At 38.3% G+C, this 21,015-nt stretch overlaps 1 protein-coding gene across 6 annotated transcripts in view; it reads left to right on the top strand.

Moving 5' to 3' along the window:
• Positions 1 to 21,015, top strand: part of UNC79 (unc-79 homolog, NALCN channel complex subunit) — a 109,416-nt gene that overhangs the window by 28,835 nt on the left and 59,566 nt on the right. For all 6 annotated transcript variants that reach the window (XR_011679137.1, XM_071426568.1, XM_071426565.1 and 3 more), the window contains exons 14-27: positions 2,026 to 2,256; positions 4,482 to 4,672; positions 5,490 to 5,613; positions 6,810 to 6,950; positions 8,271 to 8,492; positions 9,143 to 9,370; positions 10,757 to 10,898; positions 11,291 to 11,370; positions 11,450 to 11,598; positions 12,644 to 12,801; positions 13,139 to 13,320; positions 14,576 to 14,777; positions 16,357 to 16,536; positions 17,574 to 17,639. Coding sequence is in view for 5 of the 6 variants with exons in the window: in XM_071426568.1 (XP_071282669.1) it covers positions 2,026 to 2,256; positions 4,482 to 4,672; positions 5,490 to 5,613; positions 6,810 to 6,950; positions 8,271 to 8,492; positions 9,143 to 9,370; positions 10,757 to 10,898; positions 11,291 to 11,370; positions 11,450 to 11,598; positions 12,644 to 12,801; positions 13,139 to 13,320; positions 14,576 to 14,777; positions 16,357 to 16,536; positions 17,574 to 17,639 (2,296 nt within the window). In the remaining variant the exon portion in view is untranslated. The remainder of the gene's footprint in view (positions 1 to 2,025; positions 2,257 to 4,481; positions 4,673 to 5,489; positions 5,614 to 6,809; positions 6,951 to 8,270; positions 8,493 to 9,142; positions 9,371 to 10,756; positions 10,899 to 11,290; positions 11,371 to 11,449; positions 11,599 to 12,643; positions 12,802 to 13,138; positions 13,321 to 14,575; positions 14,778 to 16,356; positions 16,537 to 17,573; positions 17,640 to 21,015) is intronic.

The following is a 21,015-nucleotide window of genomic DNA, read 5'->3' as shown; positions in this document are numbered from 1 at the left end:
ATCTATTTTTCCCCTTCCAGTTTTCAACATCACTTTCTGGGAGCAGAGCTTTCTCTCTTACCTCTGAATAGGCAGGAGGATTCTCAGTGGGATGTTGTTCCTTCCTGCAGTCAGCTTGATGAAGTTGTGTCAGTCAGTCCACTCCATTCACCTGGTGTGGGATGACAGAATGAAGCCCTGGGTTCTACCTCTACAGCAGCTACCAGAGATTATTCCAAAACAGCAGGGCTGCTCCTGGCTAGGTCATGAGCAGGCCAGGCTGCAGCCTCATAGATCCTCAGAAACTGCATTCTGCAGTTCTCCTTAAGGAGAATTCTTTTTCTCAGGCTCTTTCCAAGTCACCTTTCCTCTCAGGCTCTCTCTTCAGTCACCCAGTGACATGTGGGCAAATAGCAGGACCCCTCATCCATTGTGTAAACAGAGATAGGATCTCTGGATGGCAGAGTGGTAGGTGTGGAGTTCCATGGTGCCCAAAGAGCTGCTCTGCAGTTTCAAGGAACTACATGATTAAACTTCATATTCTGCTGACATCTTGTGGGTTTTGTTGTTTAACGCTGTTTCAGAATGAAAGACATCTATATATAAAGACATCTCTATATATTTTTTTGTGCCATGTGCATCTATTCTGTATTAAAGGATGTTTTGTAAAGACTGAAGGTCTATATTTCCAGAAGTAGAATTAAGTGCAAACAGAGCAGGTTGTGTTTCACTGTACATGCCTCATCCCTGACATTCAAAGTGTACCTTTCTGTGGTAAGGAGGAAGAACTCACTGTCTCCATTCTATTCCTGTAAAATCTCTTGAGCTTTCTGTAGTGGGTATTGACAGAGATGACCACACAGGTTGTGAGACTCTTGGGTTGCTGTTTTCCTCCATAAAATTACTATCTTTCATGCAGAAACTGGACAAGGGGTCAAGAGTTCCTTTTAAAAAGGCTGCCAGCTGATACTGCCTTTGAGTTAATGCTCACCTGAGCCAAGCACAAGGAAGCCAACACCTTAACTTCAACCTGCAATGAAGTAAAAGACTGTACTTTGAATTTGCAAGATCTCAAGAAAAATCATGGAGGAAGAACATTTTTTAAATGGGTTCTGGTTTCTCTGGGAAGGAGGGCTGTCATTTTTTTCTCCAGATGTGACACAAACATTGCTCTGTTGTTCGCTCACTGCCAGGCAGTGGTCACCAGTTTCAGGTTGCCAAGTGCTTAGGGTGCAGTTTTCACTAGGAAATGACAATGAATAGCTGTTTGGTGGCTAAAGGAGCTTCTCAATTCTCCTGTCATCCATTCTTTGCATTCAGTTCAGCAACCTGATTTGAAACTTTGTCTCCTGTACCCAGAGGGTGCCAAGAGCTCAAATATTAGGTAATTAAGGGCTTTGCAGTGTTCTGGCCTGTGAACTGGGGTAGAAACTTGGTCTCAGATTTGTGACAGCTTTACAGTCCAGGTGTCATTTTTAAAGAGTTTGGAGAAGGGGTGAAGAATGTTAATCATTATGTGGGAATTTCTGAGGACTTAAAACTCATATTCATGCCCCAAATGAGGACAAAAATTCAAGATTGAAGGCTTTTTGCAAAGTAAAGATCACTTATTACATTAGGTAGGCATTTTCTTTCAGAATTTTTGAAGTTCTTGATTTGACTTGTCTTTTTATCTGGTATGTCTTATATATGTGTGTGTATGTATAGCATATATTTTACTAGATTTACAGTACCTTCTGAAATTAAAAGTAATTTTAAAGTTCAAACCAAAAAGTTTGTCAAAGCACTCTATACTGATTTTTTTCAGTGTTGAAAGTAAACAAAAAATTCAGTGCCTGTTTTTTTTTCCCATTTTATTGTTATTTTCTGGTTAGGAAATATTTTGTCAATTGTCCTCTACCAACCTCTATTTAAAACTGATCATTTCATTTGTCTCATATGTAATCTGCATCCTCATAACTCTGAGAATATGCAAAATCTAGTAGACCAAAAATTTCCCCCCTTTAATTCTAGAAATGAAAGTTGGTTTGTTTTTCTCTCTTCCAGGTGAGCCTTTGCACTCCCAGTGAGAACACACCCACAGAGAGTTTAGCAAGGCTGGTCAGCATGGTGTTCCAGTGGTTTCACTCTACAGCTTACATGATGGATGATGAAGTTGGTAGCCTGGTTGAGAAACTGAAGCCCCAGTTTGTTACCAAGTGGCTGAAGACTGTTTGTGATGTCCGGTTTGATGTCATGGTTATGTGCCTCCTGCCCAAGCCAATGGAGTTTGCCAGGGTAAGAACAATTTATCTGAAGGCTCCCTTATTTGCTACAGAGATTAAGGTCTTAAGTGAAATTGCCTTTTTTTTTCCAGCTCTGACAACACAAAGAAATCTCAGTGGTAGAGGGAGCAGTGGAAATTGGGAATTTTTCCTTTTCACAGCATTTTTAGTTTTACTGTGTTAGAAAGTAGGCATTATTTACACTGATGTGAAGGCAGGTTGGAATAATATTATAGGTATTGAAAGATATTGTATTGTATAGGTATTGTAATATTATAGGTATTGGAAGCTACATTTTTGATACCTGCACATTTTTATGGTGCTGAAGTACCTGAACTTGTCTTTGCTAAAAGGTATCATTTGCCTACTCCCAGATATAAGCCTGTCCTTTAGTGATGTTACTTTGCTCTTTGCATACTTCATCTCTGCAGCTGTGAATTAAGGTTTTTGAAATCACACAGTTGTAACTGAAGGGAACTCTGGGAATTCTGATTCTAACTTCAGAAACCTAATTTGAGTGACTCAATTAAGATCCCACTCTGACATGGTTTGCCTTGTTGCTGATGGAGAGACAGAGATTTACCTGGAAGGTTATCCAGGGTGCCTAAGTGTAACTATTGGTGCAGCCTCTTCTAAAAAGAGTCATTCTTCCTGTCCATTAGTTATGGAGCAGAACTCACCACCTAATCATGCTTTTGTAAGACTTTCTTTTTCTGAGACTCTCATGTAAAATGTCCAGAGGACATGTTGGGCTTGTCTCCTAAAATTAAGTGGCTAGACTTGGAAGAGACATAAAGACTTTGTGTGATGTATGACACCATCACATGAACTGTGCATTGTAGGTTTTTCATAATGTAATGTATGGGATTTGCTGTACATTTGCAGACCAGCATGGACATGTTTTACTCAGTAACCATTGCTGCTGGGGGGCTTGTAGGTCAGCTGGGGCAGTTTGAGAGGTGGATGGATGCTTCAAATGTTAGAAACTGAACAACAGAGACCATGGCTTTGAGGTTAAGGGAGAAGGAAGGACTGAACCTCATGCTGAAATGTCTTGCAGATTTTTTTTGTTGGATCCAGCCCTTCTTTTGAGTTTTGTTACCCCCTACTGCAATACTTAAGACTAGACCAAAAACTTGCCAGATTTGCAAGACTTCACTAGAACATGAAGACAAATAGCCATGAAATTAGCTGTGATGAATGAAGGAAAAATAGTTTGCTGGCTGAGATTACCAGTAATTGCTGCCAAAACAGCAGGCATCTCTAGAGCCATTAGTCAGGAACAGCAGATGTGAGCCGAGCTCAGTTAGAATAATTAATCTCTGTATGCCAATTACTTATATACTTAGAAGCATATTTTTTTGCTTCCATCACTGAAAACCTTTCTTCAAAAAACCCTGAACTAACACCCATGAAAGAACACCTTGTACAGACTAAGTTTTTCAGAATAAAGACCCAGCACTGTAACAAGTTTCCCAGAGCAAAAAATTGATGGTGCAAGTTTGACCAAATAAATCTGTGCCTTTTTGAGAATTATAAATAATAATACACTGAATCATGACCTGAAAGTGAGCAAAGTTCATTTAAGTCTGGACAAGGCTTTTGTGTACTGTCAGTCAAATTAAAGAGAAAAAAACAATGCAGCTCCATGTCTGAATTCTAAATTCGGCCTTGAATTTATTAATAATCACCTCCAAAAATTTCCTGGCTGCAACACACTGAGCAAATTTGTGATACTGAGTAAGTTACAGGGACTAGAAATGTTGTTCATAGTTGCATTCACATTCTCTGAAAAAATTCCTTTGCCCAGGGCTTTTCTCCTGGGAAGCTGAAAGGCAGCAAGAGAGACCTCAGAGAAAAGGAAAACACTTCTTATCTCATTTGCTTCTCCTGTGTTGTGCCCGTGTGGAATATGTTTGGAGATTGTTTACCCACAGGTGATTGTTTGATTGGATTCTGGTGTGAGTTGTTTTGACTCATTAGCCAATTAGGGCCAAGCTGTGCCAGGACTCTGGGAAGAGTCACGAGTTTTCATTATTACCTTTTTAGCATTCAGTAAGTATCTTTTCTGTATTCTTTAGTATAGTGTATAGTGTAGTATTCTTTAATATAATATAGTATAATAAAGTAATAAATTAGCCTTCTGATAAGATGGAGTCTGATGCATCATTCTCTCCCCTTGTGGGTGGACCTGCATTTACAATAGTTCATCAGTATGATTTTTTGAAATACCCACAGGTTGGTGGATACTGGGACAAATCATGTAGTGCTGTAACCCAGTTAAAAGAAGGGCTGAATCGAATCCTTTGCTTGATTCCATACAATGTGATAAACCAGTCAGTGTGGGAGTGTATCATGCCTGAATGGCTGGAAGCTATAAGGACAGAAGTGCCCGATAACCAACTGAAAGAGTTTCGGGAAGTGCTGAGGTATGTAGGCATATGTTGGAATCATTCTGGTTTTGCATATGTTTGTTGAGGTTTTTAGCATTTTAAGATGGTGGCAACTAATAAAATGTGTGCAATAGACAGTAGTGAGTGAATGCTTCGGATTTGTTTTTGTATCTTATGTTTAAAGGATTTAAGCTTTGGGAAAGTTTTCTTTTATTGCCCCCCATGTCTTTGTGTCAAGAGCCAATTACATGATGCCTCTTTGGTGTGAGCAAGGCATATTCTTAGTGTGCTTCCTGCAGCATGTTGGAAGGACCATCTTTCTTCTCCTGTCCAGTTGATGAGAAATGGTGGGGATTAGTAGAACTGTATTTGTTATGATAATATCTTCCCCTATTAAGCAAAGGAAACACCAGGATAAGATTGGTGGTGGAGTCATAATTTTATGCCTGGTTTATGACTTTGACAATGAAACTTCACATTGCCTTTTAATTGATGACAGGGCTCAGAAACTGACTGTAAGTTCATATTTGTAGGTATTGCTGTAAACTTTTTTTAGTGCAAACATGGAATAATGGACTAGTGAGATGAGAAGTTTTTCAATTTTTGCATTGGATGATGGAAAAGATATTGCTATCAAATTAAATTGAACATATGTGATATCAATTCTTAAGGTGCATCACCAAATTCAGAGATGGCCTTGTATAGTCAGGACAGGTGGTATCAGCAGCCTAGCTCAGCTCCCATGGTGGGTGAGGCTGCAAGTAAGATTAGCTTCCTACCAGTTTTCTGTTCTGTCTCACACAGTGTATGCCATGCTACCTCAGTGATGCTACATTTTTGTTCTATTTTTCAGCAAAATGTTTGACACTGAGCTCTGTCCTCTCCCTTTCTCCTTGGAGGAGATGTTTGGCTTTATTAGCTGTCGATTCACAGGGTATCCATCTTCTGTGCAAGAGCAGGCATTGCTCTGGCTGCATGTAAGTGTCCTTGCTTGACAAGTCATGCTGAAACAGCTGATAATTTTGAAAAATAATCTGCTTTTCTGAAGTTGTTGCACCCCCTCTGCCCTTTGCTTATCTCCAATATGAGGATGGTTGGTAGGCAGACCCTGAGTGTTGCCAACTCATCATGGGCAATAATCTAGCTGACAAGGTGGGGATCAGTTAAGGGTTGCACTCAGTAATCTTGCCTGGGAATTTCTTTAACCTTTAAAAAAAAACCAAAAACCTTTGTTGTCAGTTGAGTCTTTAGAGCCATTCAGCTGGCTGACTTTTTTACAGCATTACTTTTTAGTCTCTACAGAAATTGGTCTGTAGATTCCAAAATTAATTCCAGACTCCAGAAACAGCTGTAGTTGTTTCTGCATATGAAGAGCTGGATTAGACTAGCTCTGTACCCACCAAGCTTTCTGCTGCTCTCACCCTATTTGTGCTATATTTGCTGCAAAACTGGCATTCACCCAATGTTACAGGGAGCTACAGGGATAATCATGTCAGATGAGGGCAATGAATTCAAAAAGGATATAAAATTTTCCACAGCACTTCAAAATTATACCTGTACTTTTCATTATTGCTTCTTTCCTGCTGAGGGTTATTTTAATTAAACCTTTACAAAGACCAATTTACCTGACTGTAATTTTAATTTTTTAGGTGTACAGAGTTTTCAAGTATAACATGATTTCTTTAGATTTTTCTTGAATTAATAACAATGACAAGTGCAAATGAGTTTATATTTATCTGAGTAATAGAGGCATAATAGATTTGGAATATTCTCCAAGTGATGTGCAGTTAACAATCCTGTCACTATGTTGACACCTGTAGGCTACCATTCATTTTAAGGAATAATAAACAAAAATAGTTATTAATTCAAGTATTGGTAATATTTCTGATTTACAGAAATATTTTTGTAGAATAACCTCACATCTCTCTGTGTTTGGGCATAAAATTGATCTCAAGGTGCACCAAGTGGATGTCAATAAATATTTTGAAAGTGCCTGTTTTATTTTGCCCTGATTCTAATGGAAATCTAAGCTTGCACCTCACTCATTGAGTCCCAAAGTTAAATGCAGAGATCTTGCTGAACTGAGGATCGTGTTACAAAAATGCATATAAAGTAGCTGGTGTTTGTGATCCAACTTGAAACTCATGCTTTCTTATTTATTGTCTTTCCTTAGGTGTTGTCTGAACTAGACATTGTTGTTCCTCTTCAGTTACTAATCAGCATGTTTTCTGATGGAGTTAATTCTGTAAAAGAATTAGCAAACCAAAGAAAATCAAGAGTCAGTGAACTGGCAGGAAATCTTGCAGCTCGGAGGGTAACTGCTTATTTTTTTTTGCTTGTAACAGTCTTCCTGATAGAGTCCACAGGAAGAATTAAAAAACATCTTTCAATATGGCAGCATTTGACTGAAACAGTATACATTTTGAAAATGAAAGAAATTTGGCATGACTTCTGTTAATATTACTCTATCATATAAAAGTGTAAAGGTAACACTGGTAGGAGTTTCTCAGTATCTTTTCCAAGCTGTTTTATTCTTTGCACCTTCTATTAAGAACCATCAGGAACAAACTGTTAGGGACAACTGGTCATCCAGAATGACTTTCTGTATATTCTGGTATGAATTTGGTGGGCCCAGGTACGGTTTGAAAGGGTGAGAGAGCAGAATTTATTTCTGGTTCCTGCATTTTTTGTCCCAAACACAAGAGATTCAGAATGTGATCTAAAGTTGTCTGTCAAAGGCTTATGGTCTGGAAGAAAACATGTACAAATACATAGGTACTACACATACTTGGTCTGATGTGACTTAACTTCCCAGTAGTTGGGATGAAGTGCTTCAAGGACACCAGGAACAAGGTTGCTTGAAAGACCTCATTCTTTACATTTAAGGAACTACGGCATCTAGGCAGTTGATGACTCCTTACACGTGGTCTGCCAGTCTTCTGATACAGCTTTGCAGAGAGCACTGCCACACCTAGCCCATGATCACTTCTAAACTAAGCAGAAAAGCACTTCTAAACTAAGCAGACTGTCTGGTCTTTCAGACCATGGTGTGAAAATTGACCTGGTGTGTCATCTAAGTGTGTATCTCCCTGCAATGCCTAGAAGTTCTCAGGGTGTTTTAGCTGACCTGCTGTGTTGTGGGCATAAATCAGTGCAGACATACACAACTTACTGCCATTGTGTCTAGTTCATTTCCAGCTACTTGTATCCTTGGTACAGCCCTAGTTAACAAAGTTCTCTTGGGGTGGGCTCCTTTATTAGCCTCCTGTTATTAAAGTCAGTGGCCATGGATTATGGAGCAGATCATTGTCACCTGATAGGTGCTTTACTGCCTGCACCAATTTTCAGTTTGGTTTTGGATGTTGAAATTCTCCTTAGTAGAAATAACATAATGGATGTCAGCTGCTTAGCTTGAGAGAATTTATCATCTGGGCAGAATATGGTTCCTGTACTTCCACTCTATCTTATCATTCAGTGGTGTTAATAAGGGACACATGTATATTTGGCAAAAAAGCTACACAAGGGAGTGGCAAGGCTGTCAAGAGTTCTTGCTATTTTTGGCATTTTCTTATAGAATGAGATTGCTTACATGCCTAACAGTCATTTGGACATGTTGATTTTTTTATGTTTTCAGGTGAGCGTTGCTTCTGACCCTGGGCGCAGAGTTCAGCACAACATGCTCAGTCCTTTCCCAAGCCCTTTCCAGAGCCCATTTCGGAGCCCAATACGTAGTCCTTTTCACAGCCCTTTCAAGAATTTTGGACATCCTAGTGGAAAAACAATTGATTTTGAGTGTGAAGATGAGGAAATGAATCTTAATTGCTTCATTCTGATGTTTGATCTAATCCTGAAGCAGGTACTTGCAGGAGAAAAATGTCCGCATGGAAGGAATGCTGAAGTTCTGTAGTCACTTTTGGCTCTCCTTTATTGATTCTCTTTAGGGCCTGGCATTGATTCTTTTGATCCTGTATTGATTCTCTTTCTGCTAAGGGCCTGGCATGAAGTGTAAGGCATTTAAATCCCAGTACAGCTGCCATCTGTCTTTATCTCTATAGAAATTATAGGTTAATGTTTAAAGAAGTTAGATGGCTCCACATTCAGGTTAGATACTAACCTGACACTAGTGAAAGGAACTTTTCCTTGGAACTTCGTTTATTTTTACAGACTAGAAGCAGAGATTTGTTGATAAACTTAGGTTATCAATTTTTGGATAGCTAAGTTTCTACATTATGAATCCAAGGACACTTGTTTTGGATGACAGTCTCCAGGTAAAATTAATGGATTAATTCTGTGCTTGAAATTGTCTATTTACTCTAGCTGTTTGAGCTTGGGCCTCAACACCAGTAGCAATTTAAAATTCTGAGTTACAGAATTCTTACATTAAGAATTCTCAGATTCTTTCCAGTACTGTAATATAAAACTAGCAGAAATGTAGGAAGAAGCAGACAGTTTGTACTCTGCCTTTTAAATTAATAATAAATCCTTACTCTTTTCACTTTTTTTCAGATGGAACTCCAGGATGATGGTGTCACTTTGGGCTTAGAGAACAGCATCTCAAAAGATATAATATCCATCATAAACAATGTGTTTCAGGCACCCTGGGGTGGTTCTCACACCTGTCAGAAAGATGAAAAATCAGTTGAATGTGGTCTGTGCCAGTCCAGCATTCTGTGTTACCAGCTGGGTTTTGAGCTGCTGGAACAGCTTGCTCCAAAGGAAGAAATCAGGCTTGTGGTAAGTAGAGTAGGAAAGGGTCTGTATTATTGGTGTGCTGAAACTCCTTCACTATTCTCATTCCATTGTGCTCAGGGAGCAAAGCTGCACTGGCTTTTGGCATGAACGATTCGGGAGGTTAAAGCAAAATGCCATTGAACTGTAAAATTTCCCAAGTTTGAATTGATTCAAAGAACCCAGGGAAGATGGCAATATTAATCCATCTTGAACTCTTCCCCCATGAACACTGAAGTACTTTTTCACTTTGGACATGCATCACTCCAATCCTACTGTGTCTCACAAAAAAAAGTAAAGTGTTAATACTTACCTTCTGATAAAAGCAAGGAGTGGATACTTTGAAATGATAAATGATTTTGAGTGAAGCAGTTGTCAAGTGAGCAAGTTGGAGCTTGACTGTTTGAAATGCTGAGCACTGTGGGAAAAATTGTTCTACTTCAGGTTGAGTACCCAGCTTTATCAGACCCAGATATGTACTCTCCAGTCACTAGTCATCATTAAAATTTTCTGTAGCTTTGCAGGAGAGTTGGAGAATTTCCGGTGGTGGTGGTGGTGGTCTGATGAATTTATTTTAAGCTGGATATCTATTATATGCAACTGTTCCATCTGGTAGTTGAGAAGAAGGCATAATTCCATTTATTCTGATGCTCATTTGTTGTGGTGTGTTAGTAGCAGATTTCTATTAGTTTTTTTCCTCCCATGGAGGGAATAGTGATGCCTTTTTATGTGTCAAATTGTCAGAATTTCATTTGATGTGTATCCTAGAAGTAGATATTTTGCACATAGTATTCAGTATAGTATTTGTCCTAGAAAAATGATCTCATGCCCCTCCAGTACAGATTCTCATCTCAAGAGAGAATTAGCGAGTAGTGCAGTCTTTGGGGTGCTGGGACACTTCCAGACTTCACCCTGAAATTTCCAACATAAACATCACAATGGGAACCTTAAATCCTGTGCTCCTTGCCACAGGCAGAAGTACCTCCAGCCTGGAGTTTACAGTTTTCAATGTACAAGTGGCTGAGGTAGGTCCTGCCCCTAAGCCTGTAGTGCAGGAAACACCCTGCTCCTGTCTGTTACTCCTTTCAGGCAAGGATGACAGACTTGGTGAAGTATTGGCCCTTTGATTGAATCCACCTCAGCTCCAATATGCATATACAGTTTCTGTTAAATCAATGTCAGAAACACACTTTTTTTTTTGTCAGTATCCATTTGCTGATGCAAAATATTAGATATGCAGGTGATTTGAGTGCATAAATGTACATGGAACTAAACAAAGAATGCCTCATTTGAGCTCAGTTTGTCACACCAAATGTAGCTTAGTCAGCAGGATATGGCCTCATGTATGTAGGTAACATCAAGAAATGAATTTAACTTATTATATTCTTAAAGGAGCCCACAGATAACCTCGAGGATAGTCTTCTGTATACTAGACCTGAGTTTATTATAGGAACTGAAGGAGAAGAGGAAGACAAATCAGCACCAAAGCATGGAGAAAACCCAGGAAATCACACAGAGACCACAGAAAATGCTGGTAGGTAGAGGCTGAAAAGGTTATTGCAGTAAGGCTTTAAAAGAAATGCTTATACTCATATACAATACAAGCAGTCTTTCAAGTTCAACAGTGCACAGTCACTTTTTTTATCATGCATTTAATTCTTTCAACGTATTAATTGAATAGGCTGTAAATAAGTTGATAGCAAGTGTGACTGTCTCCCAAAGGTGTTAAAAGAAGTCTTGGCTTTTTGAACATATAAAGTAGCAAAAACATTAGATGCCATATTCCATGCTATGCTAACTTTGCTGACTGCAGGGTTAATGTGCCTAGAATTAATTTATCTCTCATCATCTTAACATTCTTTAGTTTCATTTTGAATTCATAGATAAAAGAATTTTGATATTGTCTGTAACTTACATTTTTAACAGCAATAAAGAATGACACAGAAAGGAAGTTTTGTTATCAGCAACTTCCAGTTACCTTGAAGCTCATATACACTATATTGCAGGTAACATTGATTACTTGTTAGTTTACTTTGTATTGCTGGTGATGTCATTGTGTTGAGAGAGAAACATCTGTTTATGCAGGAAATGTCAAGGTTTGAAGAACCAGACATTCTTTTTAACATGCTGAATTGTCTGAAGATCCTGTGTCTTCATGGGGAATGCCTGTATATAGCAAGAAAAGACCATCCACAATTTCTTGCCTATATTCAGGATCACATGTTGATTGCAAGGTGAGTTATTATTGCACATTTTGTCTTCATGCTTCATTGGTTCTCCAGGTATACATTTTCCTTAATGTCAAAGAATTTGCAAGTTTACTATGGGAAATTAACAAGAGTGGTAGAGAAGTGTGGAAAGATTAAGAAACCTTTATAAAAGTTATTGCACAGGCTAATTAAGATGTAAATGAAGTCAAGGTAACCCTGCAGTGTCAATCATGGCTACTCCATTGTGAACCACCTCTTATGCAATAAGTCAGACTCTCTTATATTCAATAATACCATTACCTGAGACTGATGTATCTTCCTGGAATCTGCAAAATAAAATAAAGGATGTCATGAAGGCAGGCACACAGTTTATAGGGCCTTAGCATTAAAGCTGAGACAACAATAGTATTTCAAATTATTTTTATGAGGGACAGGAAGTTCATTCACTTAGAGTGAATTGGATTGAAATCTGTGCCTTTTAAGATTCTCTTTGGAGAAAGGGACTTCTGAAGAAAACTAGCTGAGTAAACATCAGCATATGATCTTCTGAAATACTGTTTGTCAGCACTTAACAGCTGCTCTGTATCAATTTCACTGAGTATCTCCCAAGACTGAGGGTTTTAGCAGCCTAGAGAATCTGTCCTGAATCTATACCAGCAAATTGTGAATATCCAACTTCTTAGTTACTTGTGGATGCACATGGTTTTTGGTGTCAAGACAGTTCATGTGGCTTATGTGGTCATGCTGAAAGCTGGTCATGCTGAAACTCCTAATTCTTAGCATAGACTGTGTTCCATGGCAGTTGTCTTGAACTAGGCAAAACTTTCAAAATGAAATATTTCAAAGTGAGGAATATTTGAACCTGGATTTTCAATAAAAAATGCTGTAGTTGAAGATCTGCAAGTAGCTCTGTTTTCCTACTTTGTTTTTACTACAATCCATTCTGTAGTAGTCACATAAATGCCCAGCATGGCTCATAGATATTTTCATGGAAAGTTCTTTACATTTAGAAGAAAGGATATCAAGGGAGTGTCTTTATAAGCAGCCTTGCTCTTTTTTGTCTTTCCAGCTTGTGGGGAGTTGTGAAGTCTGAATTTTCTCAGCTTTCTTCCCTGGCAGTCCCACTTCTTCTTCATGCACTTTCACTTCCTCATGGAGCTGACATTTTCTGGACAATCATAAACAGCAATTTCAACAGTAAAGACTGGAAGATGAGATTTGAAGCAGGTAGGCCTGAGAAATGTACTCTGTTTTCTCTTTGTTTCTTCTCTGAAGAAGTAGAGCTTTCTCTGCAGTAACTGAGAAGACATATAACAGATTATGAACTTTATGCTGCTTTGGAGAGTTTTGGAGATAGTTCAGTGCTAAACTATGGCAAAACAGTGTGCAGTAAGATAAAGGGGAAGATGAGACATTTTGGATAATAAGAATCAAAATTATAGCTCTTTCTAGCTATTTTTCATTGTTACTTTCTCAGCTGTGCATATTTCTTTGTATTAATCTGTTTATTAATCAGTACATAAACCATTGCCTAAATGAATATGCTCTTGTCTCGCTGCTACAGTTGAGAAAGTGGCTGTGTTGTGCAGATTTTTGGACATTCACTCTGTGACAAAAAACCACCTACTGAAGTACTCTTTGGCTCATGCATTCTGCTGTTTCCTGACTGCTGTGGAAGATGTCAACCCAGCAGTGGCTACAAGAGCTGGACTATTACTTGACACCATAAAGAGGCCAGCTTTACAGGTGGGTGTGCTACATGGGAAAAAATATATTCCAGTGGGAAGCTGCCTTTTCACCTGGAGGTCAGATGTACAGCATCACAGTCACTGCTAATACCTCTTTAGGCAAGCATTATTGGTCTTGGTACTTGACATATGCACAAAATAACCAGGGGAAATGAAACTGCCCTACCCCAACTTGGAATCGTGGAAAAAATAATTTTTAAGATCCAAGTCCAACCATAAATACTTTGATGGCTGCAGAGGATTATTGTGTTTGAACTGCTATTGTAGAAAACTGTAATTTTTTTTGATTATTTGAAGATAATTTGGTATTTTTCAATTAAAAAAATAAATTTTTAAGTCTTATGAAACCCTGCTGAGCTCACAGTGAGAAAATATATTTGAGCAAAACCAAACTTGGTCTTGATCTTTTCAAGACTCACTTAGACATGTAATTTTATGAATGTCAGCCTGCCAGTCAGGATTCACATGATTAAATCTAAACAGATACTTAAGTGAGAAAAGCAAGATAAAAAAATAAATCTTATAGAACAATTCAGTTCTAGTTCTGTGGAGAATAGAATGAATATGTATTTTAAAGAGCTCAGGGTTACTGCCTACAAAATGCTGTTAATGCTTGCTAGTTTAATTCCCTTTGGTACCTTTTCAAAATAATTTCCAGAGAAATTGAGTTCAATGACACTATTACTGAACTGGGGTTCAGTGAGACCAGTGTACTGCACTTTGATATTCAATATGTGGGCTTTCTTATCAAACTTAAATCTTGACAGTCCAGACAAAATTCTAGTGCAGAAAATGTACAGAAGAATTTTCAGGCAAAGTGCCTCTGATACACTTGACAATGTAATCTTTCTTCCCCTGTTTAACCTTGGTGATTCATTCTTTTTGTAATTAAGGGCTTGATTCAGTTACATAAATGTAATGTTTTTCTCAGATAGGGAGTGTACAAACCACTTTGATATTGTGTACAAAAGATGCAGTATTATAGAACTTTGCCTGTACCTTTGTATTTCTCAAAATCTTAGAAAATTCTATATTCAAAATATGATGCTTATTTATTTCTTTACTTACCTTTCTCTCTGATACCAGTAGCATTAGTTCTGATTTAAAGGACTTGGTAGAAAAAAGGAGCTAAACCTTGGTCCTATATTAACTGACAGGAGGAGTTATGAGCTCTGACCTTCCTTTATATAAAAAATCCTTAAGAGATATCTCATATCTCAGTTATGTGTTGTTTTCTTTGTTTCCCTCTATAGGGTCTCTGCCTCTGCCTTGATTTCCAGTTTGACACAGTTGTCAAGGATAGGCCCACAATTCTTAGTAAGCTTTTGCTACTTCATTTTCTAAAAGCAGATATCCCAGCTTTGAGCTGGGAGTTCTTTGTGAATCGCTTTGAAACCCTGAGTTTGGAGGCTCAGCTTCATCTGGACTGCAACAAAGAATTTCCTTTCCCAACAAGTAAGCATATTTCAAATCAATCTGATCACTTTTTACCAGCTTCTGGAATTTTAGCTGCTTGCAAGAGACTGAGGGAGTTGCAGGTCTTGTGTATATAAATTCTCTGAAATTAAGTAATCTTTCAGGCCAAATTAAAATAAAGTAAGCATTTTTTACTTCCTGAATACCGATTAGTCTGTATTCTGCTGCACCTTTGGGTGTTGTGTTTTGCTCTCACTAGGATGTGATTGCCAGCCTTGGTTGAACTGTGGTCTGGCTCTATGATCACCTGCAACCCACGTTAACCCCCTTGTTCTATTGTAGAAGTTCTAATGCTGTCACATTTGCTGTTCTTCAAGTCCCAGATCATGCCCAGCCCTGTCCTGTGGTGATCTGTACAAAGTCAGCCCTAAGAGCTGTTTGACCCTCTGAAAAGCACAGCATAAGAGATACATGGAATCCTAGAGCCAGTGCTCAGTTAACTATCTTTGCAGTGACAAATGTTTTAAAATGTTTGTCCTGTTCATACTTGGTTTCTTAATGAGAAACCAAATCTTCCTTTCACTAGACAGGGACTAAAAATTAATTCATGTATAAATTTTTAGAATGCTGAATAATTGAAGACTTCCTAACCCAAGTGGTGGCCTGTGAGTCAGATCTATTTCCATTTCCTGGAGGAGATGGGAACAGCTGTCTGAACAGTGCATGTTCCCTCAGCAGCTTAATGCTTCCTTCTACATTTGCATGGAGCCCAGTGCCTAAAAAAGCCTAGGTGCTGTGACTGCTCCACAGGAGAAGGGTGGAACTGCAAAGATATTTTCTTCATGTGTGAGTAGCTTGACCCAATGCTGGGAACTGCTGCTGTGGCCTGAGGAGGGTGTCTTGCCACTAGTTTCTAACACCTCTGGCTGCAAATGTAGGGCAATATCTTGAAATAGGAATATTTTTGCGTCATTTAAAATAAGCACAAGAAAATGTTCAGATTTCTTTTGAACCTTTTTTTTTGTCATTTCAAAGAGATGGGTGATGCAAAGGATGGGCTCACTGACTTCAGTCACTCAGATGATTAAACTCAAAGGGTTCCAGTGCACTATAGATATGAGTGTGGAAAAGTATTGGTGATCCCATTAAAACATGCAGTGATACTGCTGATAACACCACTGTAACTCCATAATCAACACTCACAGGTTTTTTGAAATCAAAATCAGGATGGTAGGTGCAGGTAGAACAGGAGGTTAGTATGGCAAAACTAGGGGCCATGGTTAGGTATGAGTACACTAAATGTGATCCATACTTGTGAGATTTCTGCCCTTTTAAATAGGGGGCACCTCATATTCTCTTAGCTTGAAATTCAGTTTTTGGCTTCAAGAATCTGTTTTTGACCAGCATAATCTTTTAACACAGTTATGCCTCTTGGGACTGTATAGTTTTTAGAATGAGAGCATGCAAATGAGTACCTTGCAGATGGACCCCATGGGCCCATTTGAAACTTTCTTGGCTCGAGTGGGACCTGGGGCCCAGTTGCATTTGGCACTTGGCAGCAATAGGACCTCCCCATGGGGTGGAATGAATCCTAACTTGGTCCATTGCATTTGCAAAGCTATCACTGCTGTCAGGACAAACGTGGCCAACCTCAGTGATGCGGCAATGTGGAAGATCAAGAGGGCTCGTTTCGCGCGTAACCGCCAGAAGAGCGTGCGCTCCCTGCGGGACAGCGTCAAGGGACCCGCCGAGTCCAAGAGAGCGCTCTCCCTTCCCGAAACCCTAACCACCAAAATTCGTTGAGTACCTATTTATGTTTTTGTGACACACCTCTGTCTTCTCCCCATGGATCATATCCCATTGATGGGTACACATTGAAGTTGTCAATATCTATCCAATTGGTTTCTGGCTGCTTTGGCATTACTCAGATAATGACAAGTCCGTGAGTTTGACAAAGAACACAGAAAAATTGTGTCTAGATGTGCCTGTTTAAAAGGCCAGAATAAAATGCTCCAAGACTAGCTTGTCTTTTCTAGATCTTAATTTTTATTTGTGGCTAATATGCAGTAGTTTTGTCTTAAATAGATACAGATTTTACAGAAAAAATCCTCTATTACTTATATATTTATTAATTATAATTATTAATCAGTGCATGTAGCATATGCTAGATGTCTTAAAAACAGCTGTTAATGGCTCAAATGAGTTTTTGAATATATTCAGCATTCTGTTGATAAGGAAACAATGTCCATGCAACACGTCTTTCCTGATGGTTTCTACAGGAGGACTTAGTGCTGGAGAACCATTGTCTGGAGTGCTGTGCAGATACCTTTCCAAGCAGAAATGAAGCTTGTCTATTCTCATTTAGAGAATTTTGAAAACACAGATTAGTCTTTATATTCAATTTGGACCTCTCACATTGCTCTTACCCATATAATAGGAACTAATAAAACTTTTGAACCTGGGTGCTAGTGAACAATTAACTTAAGCAGCAATTTTCTTTCCAACACTGCAATATATATTCTTTCCAACACAGTCCCCCTGAATATTTTGGGATTCTTAGGTAATCCTTCATGACCAATTACTGATGCTGCACAGGAACTCCTGTGTGCTGACTCTTGTACCAGTAAAATTAAATGATGGAGAAAATTAGAGTTATAGAACATAGTGCACAAAATCTGTAGGGCACAGAAGTGACATGTTCCAAGCAGTTACACTCACTGCCTGACAACAGTGCATGAGTAAACGAACATAAATGTGCTAGCACTGAATATATGCTAAGTGTAAGATGTCAGTGCTGCCTTAATAAACAGAGTTGCTCTTGTTTTTTTCCTGAAGCTGTGAGCTTGACCAGACATGAGCAGTCTGCACCAGCACTTGGAGGAACACCAGAGCAAACACCAGGTGGGTGTGACAAAGGAGGTGTGTTTTGATGGAACAGGAAAAGGAAGGCTCTAACTCTGACTTTCTTGCTGAATCATGAGATAAACTTGCACAAGATGGAAGTTGTCTAAATGGCAGACTGAATCACATCTCAGCATGATTCCAAAAAGTGTAAATTGAAGTTTTGCTCTCAGTCTGTATTTAAGGCTGCTTCCAGTTGTAAGTTAGACTTTGGAGTCAGTCAGCTATGCCAGCAGTGCCTCACCCTCCTGTGTTTGATTGCCCACAGGTAAATATTTGCTAGACTGGCCCCATGGGTCACCTGTTTTGAGTCAGGTCTTTGAGTCCTTCAGATTTTAAAGACAGCAGACAGAATGCTTTTGCCTGTCAGTACTGTATATTACACTCTGCATGCTTACAGCTACCTCAAGTCCCTTATTTTATATTTACTGACATTTTCTGAAGATGTCACCCTTCTGTCAGGCTTCTGTAGAATAGGTAGCACAGCAGGATCCAAGGAATCTCTTAATAATTATGACTACTGACAGTTATTGCTCTGAGTGCTGTGTAGGCTGATGATTTGGAAATGAAAAGATGTCAGATTCAGATCTTTTCATGTTCTGTCTTCAAGACTTGAAATACTTCCAACAGATGCAAATTCCTAATCAAAATATATCAACTTATTTGATGATCAGCTGAAAGAAAGATACCTTGTCACTGTGGGAGCTGACTAAGCTGTGAAATGAAATAGGGGAGTTTCTGAATTATCAGGATATAGCCCTGCTGTGCTAGCCAGTGAGAGCTGGAAATAAACAAAACATATGTGTGGGTTGTCATAGGCTCACAGAGGGATCAAGTGACATCATGATGCAATAAACAGGTATATCAGTGGATGATTGTTCTTCATTTAACAGCACCAACCACCTGCTAAATACTGGGCTTAAAGGAATTTGTTGCATAAGAACTGTCATTGTCACAGTAGGCATTGTTACACATTGTGGTTTTATCAGATGTATTTTGGTATTGCTACGCTTTACTTTACAGCCTTAGGTAGTTCATCACCTAAGGTTAAAACAAAGTTTCCACTAAAATATGTATATAAAATGTTTCAGATATCTAGAAACTACTGGTTTCAAGAGAATTCTGATAATATGATTCAGAATATGACAGATGATTTGGAAACTAGAAGACTAATTACTGTCTCTTTTCTCCTGCCCAATATTTATTATTTCTTCCTAAAAGCTTGTATGTTTGTAAAAAAAATTTTTTTTAGGTTTGTTTCAGTTTTTAACGCTGCATTGGGAGTACTGAGCTTATGTGTTTCAGCTAGGGAACTGACTGACTCCTAAATGGAGGATGTACATCTGTTGTAGAAAAACATGTATTTTATACATAGCCCTTGAATGAACCAGTTTTCATGCTCATCTGTTCTTTCTAGATCTAAAACAGGCATCCTTGCACAGTCCAAATGCAAGCTGAATTCAGTGTGCATTCTGTATGGATTAAACACCAGGATCATGTGTTTGTTCCTATGTCTTGTGCAGTATCCTGGACAGTCAGTGAGAGAGTTTCACTGATAGGGATCACACTTGGGATGATGAGCCCTGCTGTAATCCTGATCTGCTGCTTTATGTTACATTGTGATATACCTTAAAGTAATTTGAAGGTGTAGAGGTCTGATATAAGGCACAGATGAATAAAGAGATGAATCTTTGGCAGTAAGGCTAGATTGAATGAGGGCATGGAGGTTGTATATTACCTGGCTGTGTGTTTGGTGATGTGAGAAGGTTTTGATGAGGGCTGGGGAGGACAGGTGTCTGTATCTGTATACCTTATACAGGCACATACAAATGCACGTGAATTTTAAGAAATAAAATTCCTAGCCACTGTAAAGACAGAGCTGTCTTGGTTTTGCATTCCAGGCTTGGATTTAAACAGCCTCATGTGATAACAGGATACTCTGTACCTTGTGTTGATGAAATAAATGTTTAGTTCAGGCCTGGTATAACCTAAGACTCATTCCAGACAGCAGAAGTTTTTCAGGCTCTGAAGATCAATTGATTAAACTGGATTGTACCATTTTTGTAGTTTTAAACAAGTAGTTCTCCATTGCTGGGTTTTTACAGGTTCCTACATCAGAAATAAAACCAGGGTGAGTGACATTCCATAGTCTTGATCCTTAGTACAGCTGTGACAAACAAACCAGGGTGAAGCTCTGTTCACTCTATCCTGCTGTATAGTTTTCCTTGAGAGTACTGTATGAGAAATGAGATCTTTAATGCATCAGAAAGTGCAGTAATATTTCTGGAAAAGTAAAATGTCAGGAAAAGTCCTGAGAAGTGTCTGTTAGGTTGTTAGAGTTATGAAACAGTTTTGAAATTGAATGTTTTATCACTGAGCTTCTAAATTATATTGTTCAAGTGAAAATAAAATGGTTTAATCTTTGGAGATTAATTACTCTTTGAATTCTCTTTGGAGAACCAGTATTTATTTAGAGCCCAATGATCTTTTCATTTGTTTTATTTTATCTCCTTCTTTATTTTATTGAAAATCTCACAACATGTTATAGAGATGAAAATAAATAGGGCTGAATAATACAGTCAGATATCATCCTTATGAAAATTGTGTCTTTATGATATAATTCCATGGAAAATTTTAACCTGGGTGTAATATTATATAAGAATCAAATATTATTTCTCAGTTTATGTCCATGAAGCTAAGATTACTTTTTGTGTACATTTTTGAAGTACTTCTGAAAATGGTTTTGCTTTATTTCTGATTCTAATTATCTCAGACTTCACTGTTTTCTTTTTGTATCTACAAATCTCGGTCCAGCAAAAGCTTGTGTAGAGAATTTCCATTTTGAAGGAGGGTTTTTAAGTTAAAAATCCCAGTCAAAACTGGAACAAAAAATGTTGTATAACATAAAGTTCATTATTTCTTCTAACCCAAATAAGACCAATAAACCAAAGTGATTCTTAATAGAAGTGGATCTGAAAATTCCTGCCCCCTGCATAGTTTTAATTTTCACCTGTCATAGAAATGATAACCATCTCCCATGCTTTGCAAAACAGCCAAACAAATCTCTGTTCACCCATGAATACAAATGCAACACACTTTAAAACTATTTTAAAAAATTACAGACATTGCATTTTTTCTTGTGAAGAACCTAAGACAGATGCAGTTGTACCAGCAAAGAAGTCCTTTGTCAGAACAGCATATCATGTTGAGAATATGGGAAAATTAGAATATTAAAATAACACTCTTTATTTACAAGTTATTTGCAGTACTACAAGTTATCTAAGGGAAATACAGATATGTACTAATAGGGGAAGTCTTCATTCTTCGTTTAATCATTATTTGGTACAATTTTTCATATTTCCTAGCCTTGCCATTT

The sequence above is a fragment of the Agelaius tricolor genome, unplaced genomic scaffold, assembly GCF_023055355.1.
Source record: "Agelaius tricolor isolate 1412-34295 unplaced genomic scaffold, bAgeTri1.0.p SCAF_5, whole genome shotgun sequence".
In the NCBI taxonomy this organism is placed as follows: domain Eukaryota; kingdom Metazoa; phylum Chordata; class Aves; order Passeriformes; family Icteridae; genus Agelaius; species Agelaius tricolor.
Note: the sequence above shows the minus strand (reverse complement) of the source record. Positions and strands in the feature narration are given on the sequence as shown.